General features: G+C 44.2%; 1 protein-coding gene across 2 annotated transcripts in view; it reads left to right on the plus strand.

The window, feature by feature from the left end:
• The window catches only part of LOC135208003 (peroxidasin-like), a 104809-nt gene extending 99939 nt beyond the window's left edge, over positions 1-4870 (plus strand). For both annotated transcript variants that reach the window (XM_064240098.1, XM_064240097.1), the window contains exon 6: positions 4772-4870. In XM_064240098.1, coding sequence (XP_064096168.1) covers positions 4772-4781 — 10 coding nt within the window. In that variant the 3' untranslated portion in view covers positions 4782-4870. The remainder of the gene's footprint in view (positions 1-4771) is intronic.
• Positions 4871-18393: the final 13523 nt, after the last annotated feature.

An 18393-nucleotide genomic window follows, 5' to 3' on the forward strand; every position in this document is an offset into this window, starting at 1 on the left:
GGGTATGCTGATCGACACGGTAGCAGGGCGAGTCTTCCCCGCAGACTCGCGGATCAGCAGATTCAGGGAAGCTGCCAACCATTTCCTGTCTCAGCAGGAACAGGCAGCTCAGCAGTGGCAAGTCGTGATCGGACACCTGTCGTCACTCGAGAAGTTAGTCCCTCATGGGCGTCTTCACCTGCGGTCTCTTCAGTGGAGACTAAAGGAGAGTTGGTCACAGGCAACGGATCCCCCAAACTTCCCAGTGTCCCTGACACCGGAGGTGAGGCAGGACCTAGCCTGGTGGCTGGACGACAGGAACCTCTTAAAGGGAGTGCCTCTACGCACTCTCTCTCTCTCTCTCTCTCTCTCTCTCTCTCTCTCTCTCTCTCTCTCTCTCTCTCTCTCTCTCTCCCGGAGATGCAGCTGTTCTCAGACGCATCGACCGAGGGGTGGGGCGCACACCTGGAGGAGTTGCTGACTTCAGGCGTGTGGGACGATCGCGACAAGCACCTTCACATCAATGTACTGGAGCTCAAGGCAGCGTTTCTCGCGCTCCAAGAGTTCCAGGACCGCTTGATGGGACACTCAGTGGTGTTGATGTGCGACAACACCACGGTGGTGGCTTACGTCAACAAACAGGGGGGCCTAGTGTCTCTCCCGTTGTACCAGTTGACTCGGCAAGTGCACGAGTGGGCCGAGGCTCACTCAATAGAGCTGTCAGCACGCTACATTCCAGGGAAGGGGAATGTAGTAGCAGACAAGCTCAGCCGTCGGGATCAGGTGATAGGGACCGAATGGTCTCTACACCAGGACGTGGCGAAAGGCTCTTCGACCTGTGGGGGCGACCAGTCGTGGATCTGTTCGCCACCCGGCACAACAGGAAACTTCAGGTTTTCTTTTCAGCCGTGCCGGACCCATGGGCAGCTGCAGAGGACGCTCTTCAACATCCGTGGGACAACCTCTTCGCGTATGCCTTTCCCCCGTTCAGCCTGATTCGCAAGGTGATCAGTCGAGCACTGGTCACCCCGAATCTCAGGATGATCCTGGTGGCTCCCAAATGGCCCAGGCCATTTGGTATCCGGACCTGCTGGCTCTTCTTCCGCAGAGAACCGAGAGAGATTCCCCCTTGGCACAACCTTCTCGTCCAGCCACACGTAGAGCGGTACCACCAAACAGTCCAGTCCCTACGACTTCACGGCTGGCTGTTATCCACCATCTCTGCGAACGACGAGAGGCTTTTCTCGTAGCGCAGCAACAGAGTATGGCTGGTGGAAACGTCCGTCAGTCCTCTGCAGCTGTGTACCAGGGGAAGTGGGCCGTCTTTTGTGGTGGTGCTCGTAGACGGGGTATATCTCCTCTCAGAGCCACTCTTCAGCAGGTAACGGATTTCCTCGTATTTCTTCGCCGAGAGAAGCTCCTCTCAGTCCCCACAGTCAAAGGATATAGAGCCGCCCTGGCACTAGTCCTGAAACTGAGGGGATTGGATATCTCGAACTCGTTCGAGATCTCCTTGCTTTATGAGGAGCTTCGAAAGGTCTTGCACCCACCCAGGGAACTAGGCCCCCTGAGTGGGCGTGACTCTCATCCTTAGGAGTTTGACTCAAAGACCCTTCGAGCCACTCGAGAGTCGTCAGGACAGGGATCTGACCCTCAAGACCCTCTTCTTGCTGGCCCTGGCATCGGCGAAGAGAGTAGGGGAACTTCATGGTCTTTCCTTCGATGTACGACACTCCAGGGGATGGGGATCTGTGACGCTCGATTTCGTCCCGAACTTCGTTGCGAAGACTCAGAAACCGTGGATCCCTGACGACAGGTTCGAGTCTTTCACAATCCCTTCCCTAAAGGACTTCACCAATAATGATGCGGATGAGATGCTGCTTTGTCCTGTGAGGGCGCTACGGCGCTATCTGAAGAGAACTCGGCACCTCAGGCCTGAGTGTCGACGCCTCTTCGTTAGCACCGGGGTAACCAAGAAAGAGGTATCCAAGAACACTCTTTCTTTCTGGCTGCGTGAGGTGATCAGGAGGGCGTATGAGGCTGATGGTAGTGACGACATCCGTACGCCCCGTCCGAGAGCCCACGAAGTCAGAAGTATTGGCCCGTCAATGGCGTTCCGTAAGAACTTCTCCGTGGCGCAGGTCCTGAAGGCAGGTGTCTGGGCCAACCAGACTACTTCCCCTTCCTTCTAACCTTACTTCGGGATATTGCCCACATCCTTGGATACCTTTTCCTGGGACCCGTGGTGGCTGCTCAACAAGTTGTGTAGCTAACCCAGACCCTCGCAGGCTGAACAGCATCGAGTCCTGGTGTGGCTGTGCGAATGGATATGAGAATGAGTGAGTGACTGGCTTCTCTTCCCATCTTTTCCTTCTCCTCTACCTGTGGGCAGAGGGTCACGGTCGTCACTATGCTGGATGAGGACGAGATGCAGGTGAGCTATATGACAGAGCCCCATCCTATCCCTTTCATTAGGGATAGGAGCAGAATATCCACCACTTCCTCCTACAAGGGGGGAAGTGGATGCCAACAAGAGACAAACCCATAACTTTATATTTGCTCCTGTACAGGAACAAGTTCTTACATTGCGGTAAAGTACGAAGACACGCTTGCCTCTCTCTTAGTACTCGGTCCAGAGGTCTGACCAGTGATCCTGCGGTGCACACCCCGATCAATCAGACAGAGGCTTGGATCCCTCCCTTGCTCTTACGACCAGGGAGGCATTCCAAGGTTGGGTGAACACCAGTCTGTTCACAAAAGACTCAGATTCCTCCCACCAAGAAGTGAGTCTTCCTATTGTAAAAGGACCGAAGGTTTGTATGCCGTGTCGGAACAAATGACAATTTGTCCAAAATTGCATTTTCCTAAACTATACAAACCTGAGGTCCTTTACACATAGCCCCACCTTCATGCACCCCTCACTCTGCAGTTTTTGCTTGGGCCTAAACGCAAAAGTGAGTGTTTACCTCCCAGTCGCGCATGCGCGCCTGTCGGACAAGCAGTTAACTACCGAACCCCTTGTTCGAAAGCTTACGACCTATCCAGCTGCCGCTAGTAACCATCCTATTGTAAAAGGACCTCAGGTTTGTATAGTTAGGAAAAATGCAATTTTGGACAAATTGTCATTTTTGTTGTCATGTGGTGTTGTTAAGTTAGTGTTTTTTGCTTAGAGTTGTTGTGCCTGTGCTGTTGTGATTTTTTGTGGTGTTTGTGCAGTGGACTTTTGTTGTGTTTTGTTGTTGTTATATGTGAGGTTGTGTTCCTTGGTTGGTTGTTGTGTGTTAGGTTGTGGTTATGTTCCTTGGTTGGTTGCTGTGTTGTTGAGTTGTTGTGTTCCCTGACTGTTGTTGTTTTGTTGTTGTCCTTGGTTGTTGTTGTTGTTGGGTTGTAGCCCTTGGTGTTGTTGTGTTGGGTTGTGGTGTCATGGTTCTTGGTTGTTGTTGTTGGTGTTGGTGTTGTTGGTGTCCCAGTGACCCTAACCAGCGGATAGCCCGGAGTAACTGGATTGATTGGTAAGTACATGTGTTTTGAGAGTTTTTTGTTTTTTGTGTTTTGTGTTTTTTTGTTTTTTTTTGTTTTGCGTAGCTATAGGTCAATTGTTCTGCGTGTATTTTGTTGTGTAAAGAAGAAAGTGTGACTGGGGTGGGTTGGGCAGCTGGAGTGATTAGGTTAATGTGGGGAGGGTTTTGCCTGCTTTTTTTCTAGCTTGTGATCCCGCCACAGTACTACATGCTCCTAAAATGGATCTTGGGTTCATGGTTTGAACCCTTTTTCCGTCGTCTTTGAGAAATCTTACCCAGAAGACAATTTTTTTCTTGGCCCTAGCAACTACTCAGAGGGTTGGTGAGCTCCACGCAATTGACAAGAGGGTCAGGTTCTTCTATGGGGACACAGTTTGCTTGCTCACCTGGGGATTTCTTGCTAAGAACAACATTCCTTCCTGTAGAATCTAGCGAACATTGTTGCTGCAGACAACAACCACCATACTGAATTGTCAAATCTCCTGCTCTCTGGTGAACCACTATTTAACTATTTTAGCTGTAGCAAGCCATTTATATCTAATGCATCGTTTGAGTTTCAGGGCTTATTATCTAACCCTTTTGGTGTGTAATTTTTGCACATTGTCTGCCACTACATCAGCATCTTATTAGGATATTTAATTAACATAGCCAGCATAAGAATGGCAACAGCCTCAGCAGTTGGATGGTGGTAATGAAATAAAATTCATGTCTTTCATATCAGAATACATATAAGATGAGATCCGGTTGTATGAAAGATTGCAGTTAAATGTTGCTAAAATATTGCAAGACCATGCTTAAATACCCTGCACCTTCTAGGCTTTATGAATATTAACCGTGTTTGTAATACTATTTACCATTCAGAATTATATTTCTGTATTCACTTTCAGTAAGCAGGTGTATTCTTTTTCATTGCATCAGATGATAAGGATTCATTAGAATATGGTAGGGTTGTATCTATGAAGCATAGAAATTTATATAAAAAGACATATACTTATCAGAAATACAGTATAAATTGTGTGTGTGTGTGTGTGTGTATATATATAGTATATATATAATATATATTATATATATATATATATATATATATATATATATATATATATATATATATATATATATATATATATATATTTGTGTATTTTTTAATACTAGATACATATTGTGAAATACTTGATCTATATTTTTCTCCATTTTCACTTGAAATTTAAAGATTGCCCTTTGTCTTTGATCGTGAGGGATGTAATGTATTGCCTTTTTTCTATTTTTTTCAGCTTTTCTTGAGATATGAAGTGTTAGCTGAGCCAGAGCCTGTTTATACATGGTACAAGAATGGAAAAGAAATCCAAAAGGGTGCCAGTAACATAATTAAGGTTAGATACTTTGTTTTCTTATCATTCAAAAATTTGAACAGCACATTTAAAGGGTAACTGCTTATGGTAGAGATCTGGTCTGATCAAAGCTCATCCCATCATCTTTAGTAGTACGTACTGTACTATTTTAATTTAACAGTGATATGAATGCTATTTTAGTGCAGGTAGCTATAGATACTAGTCAGCTACTTTTCTGGGATGTAAGGGGTCAGTAGTGGACTGAGCCATTTTGCTGGTAGTAGGTAGAACTGGGTATGTGTGAGATGAAGGATGGTTGTGGTTCCCATTTTTATGGGTCTTATGTTATTACAAATGTACCCTGGCTCATTGTTTCCTTTTACATCTCCAAATCTGCAATTTCCTGCAGCTTCATTAATATCATAAATGACTTGTTTCGGGTCTCTCTGATGTCATCAGTTGGGTTCCTTTTAATTTCTTTGAATTTAGTCTCGTCTTTTAGGATATTCTTGGGCTTCTGCAGGTAAGTATCAGTAGGGAGGAGGATATATTATAGTGTGTTTACTTTTCTAAGATAGCTCTGCTGGGGCCAGGTAGAAAAGGCAGAGTTGTCATATCTACAGGTATGTAAGTTCATGAAAATTCCTTGGGAATTTTCATGGTTGGAGGAGAAGCATTCAGGTCATAAGAGTCTGGCTGTTCATGGCTGCTGGAAGTTTAGTAATTTAAGGGATGCTGCTGTTCACTCCTGGCAAAAAAATAATTTCCTTAGGCTAATTGTGTTGCTCAGGTTGGGATGAAAACTGTCCATGGATAAGCGGATGCGGCAACTGTGGGAGTACTCAACCCCCCCCCCCCCCCCCCCCCCCCCCCCTTTTTCCTTTTCAACTGGTCACAATAGAAAGAATACTGAATTAAAAGCACAGGCAGAAATATTGAAACCAAGACACAAACAAAGATGACGCAAGAAAAGTTAAAGCACATATGTGCAAAATGCAGTGTTAACAAGTGGTGCGTAGACTACAATGAGGCATGCACATCAAAGCTAGGTAGTCTCAGTGTCTGTCTTCCTGTCAACAAGAACAGGAGATAGCTAAAGTGAGGAGGGAAGTAGAAGAATTAGCAAAGGAACTAAAGGAATTGACAAGGACAACTCGAAGGCAAGAGAAGAGAAGAGAAGACAGGATGGAAAAGGAAATTGGAGACCTATGAAGAGAAGTTACAAACCTTAAGAAAGAAAAACAGGAATTGAACAATGACATAGTAGAAAACGGAGTGAGTATTGTGGAGATTAGAAAACAATTGTTTAGATCAGAACCAGAAATGAAACAGAAACAAGCACTAGACTAGGTACAAAGAAAGAAGCTTACAATAATAAAAATGATGAATTCAAGAGAGCTGTTGGTAGAATAGCAGCCAGAAAACACAATTGTCCCCAAAATGAATCAACACAACAAATAGATTTGCAGAAAAGGAAGCAATCTTAATTGGAGACTCGTTAGTAAAAGAGCAGGGCTTAAATTTTGTGGCCTAAAACAGAAGTAAGAGAAAAGTTAATTCTTACCCAGGTGCAGGAGCAAAGAACATAGCTGAGGCAGTGAAAAAAAAGCAAGCTAAATAATAGAAAAAGTGCAGTCATAATACAGGGAGGAGGAAATTACTTGTTTCTAAAAGATGGAGGAACTGTTTCAGACAGGTCTTGTAGCCTACCTGACTAAAATTGTAGAGAACATCCGAGAGAAAACTGATAACGGCATTCTTATAGGACTTTTGCCCAGAACCAATGTAATCCATTCTCCTTTAGTAAGGCAATTGGAATCAATGACAGACTGGAACTAATATGCCAAGAAAATGGTGTTAGGTTTGTAAACTTTTGGGACAGCTTTATAGGGAATAAAAAACGATATAAAAAAGATGGAACTTACTTGAATTTGCAAGGAGCAAAACTAATAGGAAACCTTCTCAACAAAAACCTCATGAAACACCTCAATGAATGAACTTTCAAGGTAAGAAATTGGAAAGCTCCCAGAAGAATGGTTAGTATTAGCTCTGCCAGCAACTGGATAGTAAGGGAAACTTAATAAAGCCACGAGACAAAAGAGAAGATAAAAGTCCTTCAGAGTGGCGCAGTGTAATGCACAGTCAAATTGGAACAAAGTAGATCTCTTCAAAGCATTGGTTGCAAGTGAGGGATTAGACATAATAGGTATCACAGAAACATGGATACAAGAGGCAGCAAGAGACTTTGTAGGAGAGTACATACCATATAGCTGGATATAAGTTGTTAAAAAAAGATAGACTCAATAAAAAAGGTGGAGGCATTTTGTTATATGTTAGGGACCACCTCAGTTCAATAAGGGTGTAAAATTACAACCATGCAAGAAGTAATTGGCATTAACTTAAACAGCCTAGGGAGGAAGATAACTCTTAATACTGGTGTATAGACCTCCCTACCAATCACAAATGTCCAATGAGGAGCTGTATGCACTGCTAGGACAAGAGATAAACAAGAAACTCTGCATAATAATAGGAGATTTGAATGCAGCAGTCCAAGGAAAGATACTTTTAGATCTTGTAAAAAATGAATTCTTTCACCAATGGGTTTTCAAACCCACTAGAGGGAACAACATACTAGACATCGTCCTATCAACAGAAGATAATCTAGTATCTGACCTTTCAGTAAGTGTAAATCTAGGCAAAAGTGACCATAGAATTATCTCATTTCAAATTAATGTTCAACATAAAAAAGAGAAGAAGATATTAATGAGTAGGCTGGCATCGACAAGACCTAAAAAACCTAAAGGAGTACGTTAAAAATCTAGAGTATGACGAGAACACAGTCATAGATAAGCACTGGGAAGCCTTTCATGAGGAATACACAGAAAAGTGCTCTAGATGTATACCATTAAGGCAAATACTAACAAATGGCAACCCTCAGCCAAAGTGGTTCACCAGAGAAATTAAAAATAAGATAAGAGAAAGAGACAGATTGCACAAATCAGTGAACCCACACCCAACACCAATAGAAGCAAGCTGGCATAAAGAACTCTGTAGAGTTGGATGGACAAAATTAGTAAGAAATGCAAAGATAAAAGAGGATAAGAGAGTTGCATCAGTTTGTAGAGAAAACACAAGCGAATTCTTTTGCATGTTAATAGTAGAAAACCAACCCAATAAAAAATATTATAGTTCCCCTAAGGGACAATAGAGGTAACCTGGTGATCTCAGACTTGGAAAAAGCAGAGTTATTAAATAAGTGTTTTTACTAGTGTATTCACAACTGAAGATACTACCTCAATATCTGAACCTGCTGTTAAATATGAAGGGTTAGAACCATTAGACAAAATAATATTTAAAGAAGAGGATATAAAAACAAACTAGACAAATTCGAAAAAGTTCAAATCTCCTGGTCCGATGAGATTCATCCAAGAGAAATTAAAGAGCTAAAAGAGGAGATAGTTCCTTCACCTTTATAAACTCTACAGGAAAAGTGCTGAACAAACAAAGGCACCAAAAGGATGGAACTTGGAAATGTACCCCCAGTTTACAAAAAAAGTCCGAGAGAAGAGCTGGAAAATTATAGACCAATCTGCGTAACATCGGTTGTTTGCAAGATTTTTGAGTCCATAATTGCATCAAATTGTGGATCACATAGATTGAAATAATTTGTTGTTAAACAGCCAACACGGTTTCAGACAAAAAAGATCCTGCCTATCAAACCTCTTTGAGTTTTTTTATAACCTGCTTGGTATTTACGACAGTAGCAGAGCAGTAGATATAATATTCTTAGATTTCCAAAAGGCCTTTGACACAGTCCCACACAAGAAACTGATGACAAAAGTTAGAGCTTTAGGAATTGTAGGAATCGGCAGACTGGGTCGAAGACTGGCTAACTTATAGAAAACAGAGTCGTAATAAATGGTGAGGAATCAGAGTAGGTAGATGTAACAAGCTGAGTTCCCCAGGGTTCTGTCTTTGGCCCTCTCTTGTTTTTGATTTACATTAATGACATTGATGCAGGCTTAACTATGGAGGATAGCCAATTTGCAGATGGCAACCAAACTAGGTGTAAATGCAGTAGACCCAGATGCCGTGGAAAGTTTAAAAAATGATCTAATGATAATAGGAGAGGGGTAAAAGTAATGGAAAATGCCTTTTAACATAGATAAGTGTAAAGTGTTACAAATAGGAACAAACAACTCTCATGCCAGCTACATGCTGCTTGGGAATGACATAAATAGTGTAGAACAAGAGGAGGACCTTGGAGTCATTATTACCAAGGACTTAAAATCCACAAAACTGTGCATAAAAGCAGAAAGAAGGCACAGAACTATGGGATACATAAAGAAGCAGTTCAAATACGAAACAAGGAAACTGTGCTGCAGCTCTACACATCATAGTTCGACCCCATATTGAATATGCAGTATAGTTTTGGTCACCAACACCAAGAAAAGACATAAATAGATTAGAAAGGAATACAAGCAAAAGTCACAAAGTTTATTCCATCCATGAGGCAAATAGGTTACCGAAGACAACTAGAGAGCCTGAACATGTATGGCTTAGAAACACGACAGTTTGCGAGAACGACTAATAGAAACATTTAAAATACTGGAAGGCATAAAAATAGTAGACAGTAACCTATTTACATTAAACAAAAACCATACAAGAAATAGTGGATGGAAACTAGAACTGAAGAGATACAACACGGGTACTTCTTTACATACAACGTATGTGACACATGGAATAAACTGCACAAGAAGTTTTGTAAAACAGCAGCAGTGTAGAAGAGTTTGAAAGAAAGCTAGACAAAATCATTAGGACTGTGAATGCACAGTAAACCTACTCATAGTGATAAGTGAGCACACGATGTCTCCTCGGATGGACTGACAAGTCTTTGAGACATCCTAATCCTTGTAACTCTCTCTCTCTCTCTCTCTCTCTCTCTCTCTCCTCGCTCTCTCTCTCCTCCTCTCTCTCTCTCTCTCTCTCTAAGGGTAAGTAAGATACACTTGAAATTATATTACTGTCAAGTTTTTTATGATAAAGAATTTAGTACAATATTTAAATTGCTAATTATTTTTATTGTATTTTTCAGTCTGCTTTTACCAGAAAATAAACTTAAAATAATCAGTGAGGTTATTTTAACTATTGTACAATATGTTTTATCATCAAAAATCTTTACAGCAATATCATTTTAGTACACCTTACATTACCTTGAGAGAGAGAGAGAGAGAGAGAGAGAGAGAGAGATCATACACTTATTATGCTCAGTATGGGACCCAACTTGGAATGAGCTTAATTGATACATAATTACCTTACAAGTACGCTGTAAATTATTTTTATCATAAAAATCAGCATTGAGTCACAAACACAATATGAAAAACACTTTAATTAGTGCATAAATAGAGTTGCTCTATAAAACAAAAGCAATCAGTAATAACTTTAGAGATATGGTCCATATAAAAATCTGCAAATTAGTGAAATTTTCCTCGTTGAAAAGTGTGTAATGTGTTCCACAAAAGTCCCTTGAAAAATACTGCAAAAATGTGAAATACAAAAAACGGGAAGCCACTGTATCTTTCTTTCATACAATACGCATTTCCACTTACATAAGTGAGGAAAATATGCAAAGAAACATTACAACTTGTGGAAAGTACAATCTCTTTTGCTGAAGTTTTGATAGAAGCTTTAATGAGTGGTTGCTTTGATAGAAGTTATGGAAGTGCTAGAGCCATCTTGGAAAAACTTGTTTATTTTTATTTACAAGACATTACATGCTAATTGATTTAGGCTCACTCAAGCCACAGGACAGCAATGATGTGTGTTTTAATTATTTTCCTCAAAGGCGATAGTTAAAGTAATAAACTAGTTAAGAATTTTACTGAAACCTATTAATAACTCTTTGCTAACCAGTTAAAAAAAGAATATTTCTGGGCTCAGCTCGTTGTCGGCCATGAAAGGATCCTTAATATCATTCTTTCTAGTAAAAATTAATCTAAAATTACCAGAGAAAAACAAAATTAAGAAAATGTCAGTAAAACTGACTCGCTCACTAAAAACTTAAAAAGAAGTGTCGGTATGATAATAGGGGCGAGTGTGGAACACTACCACGAGACAATCACCAATTAGAACTTCCAATCTCAGAATCCCCCCAAGAGAGAGCTGATACCAACGGGCGATGCAGCCGCTACTACTACTACTAGAGGACGCACGGACAGCAGCGCCCCTAGCGACATCCTTAATTTTTAGCGCTAGCGTCAAGACGCAATTTTTCCTTGTGCTGTGCTATTTTGGGATTTATCTCAATAATCTACCATGGAACGCTCTGCTATTGCCACGGCTAAGTTAAGTAACTCATAAGTAATATTTTACCACATTTTATCTTCCGGGTACCAGTATTTTCCTCTTAAATAGGTCATATACAGTTCCCAGGTTGTCTCGTGGCGGCGCCATGCTGCCTCGTAAGAATTCCCGGTCCTCCATACTGGGACTTCTTATACTTATGGGCTTACTATATTACGTTCATTGTTTTTACATCGAGTTTTAGCTAGTTTAGCCCTCCTACCATATCTCTTAGTTTGTATTTAGGGCTATTATTATTATTCCGGCCCAGCATCCCGGCTCTTGCTCTTCATCGGCTATCGCTGGCTCCGAGTAGGCTTCTGTTTCTTGGAACAGTCTGCCTCCTCCTGGGCTTCTTTCTCTTTTGCTAAAAGTGTCTTTTCCATCTTTTCGATGTATATATTTATATTTATTTAGGGTGTTAGGCTAGCCTAGGTGCTTGTTCCTTGTATTGGTACAGCTTGGTTCACGTGGCCCTCTCACGGTTGTGTTGCTCGCGGCCTAGGCCACTTGCGGTCACGTGTTCCATCGCACCTTACCCTGCCCCTGCCCTCCCTTTCTGGTATAGGGAGGAGCTGGGGGACCCCTTGGTTGTCATGACAACCTCAGTCGCCTTCTCTCACTTACCTACTCTGAGGTGGCCAGGGGTTCCTCCCAGCGGGGGGTATAGGGCGACCACATCATGAGGTACCCGGGTCTCCACCATGCGGGTAGCCGGCGAGGCGGGGAGGAGTAGGCCATCCCTCCCCCTCCCCCCTCTCTCGCTCCCGCCGTGTTACGCCGAGACCTTCCTCCCCCCCTAACCCCAGTTGCTCAGCCACCTCCTCGCTATACGAAAGGAGCCTTCCGTCGCAGCCGGGGCACCTTTGGTTATAGGTTACTGGCTCCGCTAGCGGGCGGGGTGGGCACTACTAGTGGTCGGTTGCTTGCCTACTATATCCTTATATCTCTCCCCCGCTACCGGAAGGGAGCTTGCTTCTTACCCGCGCACTCTTCTAGTAGACGGGCGGAGAGAGGTTTGTATTATTATTATTAATTTAAGGATATACCCTAATTTTACAATGAATTGTGTAATATTATTATTAATATCTACCATCCCCGCCATTTTCCGTCGTGGTTTCCAATTACCACCACTCCTGGTTGGTTTCTTTTTGTGTCCCCGCCATCAGCGGAGCCATAGCCTAGGGCACACAACCAACCTGGTTACCACACGTATTTTGGCGGGGCTCTGGTTTAATCTAACTTTATCGCTCCGGCACCAGCGGAGCATCTGTTAGACTGTAAGTGTTTACCTGGTACTCATGTATCTTTCCACTTACAGGCTACCAACTGTCAGGTCCCAGCGTGCAACGCGACGTTGTACGACCCCTGCGGCCACGATGAGTGCAGGTCTCACGCCCCCTGTGCCACGTCATACAATGAGATGATCGTCTGGCACCCAGAAGCCTGCGCCATCTGCTACGACCTGGTCGGTCAGCTGGGAGATGGGGTAAGTCCGTTATAGGCTTCCTTATCATTTTATTAACAACTCTTAGTCATAAGTTTGTTAAACCCCGTTCCGCCACTAGAAGCTAATAAATCTCGCCTTTCTTTCAGGCTACTGGTGTGAGGGAAGTCTGCCCTCGCCACCCTGAAAGCGTGGGTGGGCGGCTTCGGGAAGAACGCCGCGAAAGGCCAGCCTTACATTCTTGATAAGAAGCTGGCCGTCCAGATCTTCCCTGCGGGCAAGTCGACTGGTTACGTTGATCCCTTGTCCGCGGCCCCTCTGATAGCCTCCATCCAGCAAGACCTCCAGCAATCCTTTGGGGTCGTAGCCTCCCAGGAGTCGGTCCCGGACGTCGCTGCCTGGACCTTAACATCGAACCCATGGCGGTAGGGGTGGAGGATTTGATGGTCGAGGTAGGTGTGTCGGGCGCGCCCAAGGTCTTTCCTTGGGTGTTCCTGGATCTTCTCCTGTCCCTTCCTCGAGTGCTTCTTTCCAAGGCTTTGTGGGATCTGAGATCCCTACCCGCTCTCCCGCTCTCTGTACCCCCAAAGGTGAAGGGACAGAGAGAACCGAAGACTCTGGCCAAGACAACTTCGAGGAAGTCGTCTTCGTCTTCTTCGGCTAGGAAGTCTTCGACTTCCTACGCCGATGCGGTGAAAGCGAAGCCAAGCTCTTCCTCACTCCAAAGAGTCATAGAAGCAAGGCTTCTAAAGGAGAAGGCCCGCGCTTCACCCCGCCGCCAGCCAGTGCCTTCTCCCGCCTCCACCGCTTCCACTCCGGCTACGCCGGTAGGAGGAGCGGGGCCTAGCACCTTTGATCCCTCTGCTTTCTCAGCAGTGGTGATGCAACAGGTGGGCGAGCTCGGTTGGTCTCTCAAGTCTCCGCCCTGGGGACAACGATTCGAGCAGATGGTTCGCCAACAGTTGTCGAGCACTCTGTCTCAATCAGGCCAGTCGATTCAAGACCTCTCTAACAGGGTTAGAGAGAATGAGGACCGGTAGCGGGGCTATCTCAGGTTCCTCTTCAGTCTCTCCAGCGCCAAGCACTGGCATTCTACAACTCCCACCATACGATTCTCTGCCAGCTTTCTCCATGGGAGAACCCATGAGAGTAGCTGCCTACGCTCCTTTCAAGGATGGGATGATCTCTATCCCGGAGTGTGGAACTCGAAGGATTGAGGACTTTGAGTTTTTATCCATCCGGGTCTTACAGCCTTTCATCGGTTTACGCTAGGCTGACGTAACGGCTCTAACTAGGGAAGACAAGATCTCTAGGGAGTCTGTCCTATATAGTAGAGATCATGCTCAGCGGGAATGGGTTCACTGCCTTGAGGACTGGGAGTGTACGAACACTAAACTCCAGGCCTACAAGAGCCCCTTTACTATTTTCGCGACGGAAGAGGAGGTTTCTCTTCCGTTCGCCACGAAATTAGTGGAGAAGTCCCTGCAGGCAGTCCTCAAGGATGAGCCCATCCCACAGTTGAGGGAGGCGAAGTCTACTTCTCCGCTCTTCCCGGCTTTCGGAGAATTGTGGGAGAACTTGCCAGCTACGTTTACGCTTGGTAAGCTCAAACCGGACTGCGCCATGGACCAGTTCGGTGAGAAGCTACCAAGGCTGCCGGATTCCCTAATCCAGGCAGAGTTTGATGCGCGAACCAGGTTTGGCAGGTCCCTCAATTCCCTTATAATTACGGAAATGGCTGCCCTCTCTTACGCTACGGAACCGCTGTTCAAGATTTTGGCAAAATCTCAGTTCCAGACGGTACTAACAGACGCTTTCGACTTCTTCCAGGCTAGGAGGAATTGTCGAAAGCATGTTCTACAGGAGTGTACTATTAGGCACGAGCTGAATAGACTCTTGGCCTCTAGCATGTGGGGAGCGGATCTCTTCCCAGAGTCCGCTGTCAACGAAGTACACCACGAAGCTGCTAGGCTCAACCAGAGCCTTAGAGCTAGGTGGGGTATTTCTCGAAGAGGAAAACAAGATTCCGTTCCCACTGCTGGTAAGAAACCAAAGATCTTGTAAGGAGGTTCCAGCCGTATCAAAAACACCAGCAACAGCAGCAATTTGTGCAGGCGGTCCCGGTTACCCAACAAGGACAACCTGCTAGTTCGAAACAGAACCAGCCCATCCTCCGTTGTCCCCCTCAATCACAGCCATCCACCTCCTACGCAATCTCGCCGGCCTTCAACCCTACATATGAGGCTCAAGGCTACAAACAGCCGAGAGGTAGGGCGAGAGGTTACTTTCGTCAGCGTGGCGCAGGAAGGGCAACAAGGAGCAGGCAGTTCAGAGGAGGCGTGGTGGTACAACCCGCCCATCAACAATGAGGCTCCCCAGGTAGGAGGGAGGCTGTTTCCTCTTCCGCCACAGGTGGGGGTTCAGCAATTGGGCACAGAGCATAGTGTCCAAAGGATTGGGTTGGTGCTGGATCAAAGATCCCCCTCCAATCAAATCATTCCATCAGATACCATCAGAGGAATTGACAGATTACGCGGAAGAATCCTTCAGAAAGGAGCTATTGCGAGAGTCAAGCATCTAAAATTTCAAGGTCGCTTATTCAGCGTGCCAAAGAAAGGCTCAACAAAAAGAAGGGTAATCTTAGACTTGTCAAAGCTAAAACTCTTTCATTCGTTGCGACAAGTTCAAGATGCTTACCCTCTCGAAGTAAGGACCTTACTTCCGCGTGGAGCCGTCACATGCTCCATCGATCTTACAGACGCATACTATCATATCCCTATAGCCAGGCACTTCCGCCCATTCCTAGGATTCAGGCTAGGAAATCAAACATTCTCATTCAAAGTGATGCCCTTCGGTCTGAACGTAGCCCCCAGGGTATTCACAAAAATAGCAGAAGTGGTTGTACAACAATTGAGAGCTCAGGGAATCATGGTAGCAGCATACCTCGACGATTGGTTGATCTGGGCACCAACAGTCGAGGAATGTCTCAAAGCCACCAAAAAGGTAGTTCACTTTCTGGGAAACATCTGGGGTTCCAGATAAACAAAACGAAATCCAGACTTACTCCGGAATCTCGTTTTCAGTGGCTAGGAATCCAATGGGATTTGTCTTCCCACAATCTGTCAATTCCAGTGGCCAAACGGAAGGAAATAGCAAAATCTGTCAGGCAATTTCTCAAATGCAAACAAACGTCAAGGAGAAACCAGGAGAGAATCCTAGGGTCCCTTCAGTTTGCTTCGGTAACAGATATCCTCCTGAAGGCAAGGCTGAAAGATATAATCGAATTTGGCGATCAAGAGCAAACTCCAAATATCGAGACAAGTTGTCAGTAATCCCACAGATCCTCCGCAATCAACTACGGCCTTGGTCAAAAGTAAAGAACTTAGCCAAGAAAGTTACCCCTTCAATATCCCCTTCCAGTGTTAACCATTCACACGGACGCACTCCCTGTCCGGGTGGGGGACTACTCAGTTCAAACAGGTTTCAGGGGACTTGGTCAGTTCAATTTCGCCAGCTCCACATAAACGTTGTTGGAGCAATGGCAGTATTTCTTACTCTGAAGAGACTGCTTCCCCCGAAGAAGTCTCATCTAAGGCTAGTATTGGACAGTGCAGTGGTAGTTCATTGCATCAACAGAGGAGGGTCCAAATCCAAGCATGTGAATCATGTCATGATAGCCATCTTTGCATTAGCAAACAAACACAAATGGCATCTGTCTGCACTCACCTGGCAGGAGTAAGAAAGTGATAGCAGGACGCCCTGTCCCGGTCAGTTTCCTCTGGAATCAGAATGGTCTCTAGACGACGGGGCATTCCAGTGGGTAAGCCTGAGAGTACCAGGTCTCCAAGTGGATCTCTTCGCCTCACAAGCGAACCACAAGCTCCCTTGCTATGTGGCCCCCAACCTGGACCCTCTGGCTTATGCCACGGACGCCCTGTCGCTGGCGGATTGGAATCAGTGGTAGGTGGATTTATGTTTTTCCTCCAGTGAATCTTCTCTTGAAAGTCCTAAGCAAACTAAGGTCTTTCAAAGGGATAGTAGCTCTGATTGCACCGGATTGGCCCAAGAGCAACTGGTATCCTCTTCTTCTGGAATTGGGTCTCCGACCTCAACGGATCCCCAATCCCAAGCTATCACAATCATACAAATGAGGACTGTGTTCGCTTTCCTCAAGAATTCTCCAGACCCTAACTTTATGGACTTCATGAAGTTTGCGGCTAATAAAGATGCTGATATTGATCCACAGAATATTCTCTTCTTAGAATCAGATAAGAGAGAGTCAACCATTAGACAATATGACTCAGCTGTTAAAAAATTAGCATCTTTCTTGAGAGAATCAAACACTACAACCATGACAGTTAATCTGGCTATATCCTTTTTCAGATCCTTGTTTGAAAAAGGTTTAGCAGCTAGCACTATTACCACTCATAAATCGGCTTTGAAGAAAATCTTTCAAGTAGGTTTTCAGATAGATCTGACTGATTCTTATTTCACATCTATCCCTAAAGCCTGTGCTAGACCTTAGACCTTCTCAAAGGCCTACTACAGTCTCATGGTTCTTAAAGATGTCCTCAAACTAGCTTCAGATACTGACAACTCATCTTGTACATTCATAATGCTCCTGAGGAAGACATTATTCTTATTAAGCCTAGCCTCAGGAGCTAGAATTCAGAACTGTCGGCTCTATCCAGGGATGCGGGTCATGTGGGAATTCCTCCATCAGGAGAAGTTCTAACTTGCTCCGGATCGTAGCTTTTTTAGCCAAAAATGAGGATCCTCTTGCAAGGTGGGCTCCTTGGAAGGTTATCCCACTTCCACAGGATCCTTCTCTCTGCCCAGTATCAAACTCTTAGAGCCTTTCTATCTCGTACTTCTTCAAGATCCTCAGGTGCTCTCTTTATGAGAGAAAAAGGTGGTACTTTGTCAGTAAAAGGTATTAGACAACAAATCCTTTACTTCATTAAACAAGCCAACCCTGAGTCATTCCCAAAAGCACATGATATCAGGGGAGTAGCCACCTCAATTAATTATTTTCAACACATGAACTTTGAGGATCTTAAAAAAGTATACTGGATGGAATCCCCGACAGTCTTTAAACGCCATTATCTAAAGTCCTTGGAATCTTTAAAGTTTTCAGCAGTAGCAGCGGGAAACATTGTTTCCCCTGATACTGTATAGTAGTTGTAGTATAGATCCAGGTCTCCTTTCTACCTACATCATCCAACTGCCTCACCCTATCGCCAGGCTACTCGAATATCTAGCCTTAGCCGCTGAATCATATAGTGGATTGTCCCTTATTTTTTTTTGCTAGGGACATCCACATTGTACTGATATTTTTGTATGTACTTCAGTGTACCTACCCTTATTTTTATGCTAGGGTAGGACACAATGTTTGTATATATTTTGCATACTTGTATTTATGATGGACTTCAGTGTACCTACCCTTATTTTTATGCTAGGGTAGGACACAATGAGTTTGTATATTTTGTAAATATGTTAAGTAAATCCCTTTTGTTTATATTACATGCATCACTGTAATTTACTTTAATTACCATTTAAGTACTTTAAGACTGCTAACGTTCTGTTGTTTTGTTTACTGTTTAGTATAAGTTAGTTTAAGTGCTTAGTTTGTATGCTGTAAATTGATTTACTTATATTATATCCATCATTTTACATTGCTTTTCATTGTTCCTTTTTTCCATCTTGTCTGTTTCTCTGGTACTCTTTCATAGGCCGACACGAGCTGAGCCCAGAAAAGGGATTTTGACGTAGGAAA

This window comes from Macrobrachium nipponense, chromosome 34 (genome assembly GCF_015104395.2).
Source record: "Macrobrachium nipponense isolate FS-2020 chromosome 34, ASM1510439v2, whole genome shotgun sequence".
NCBI classification, from domain to species: Eukaryota; Metazoa; Arthropoda; class Malacostraca; order Decapoda; family Palaemonidae; genus Macrobrachium; species Macrobrachium nipponense.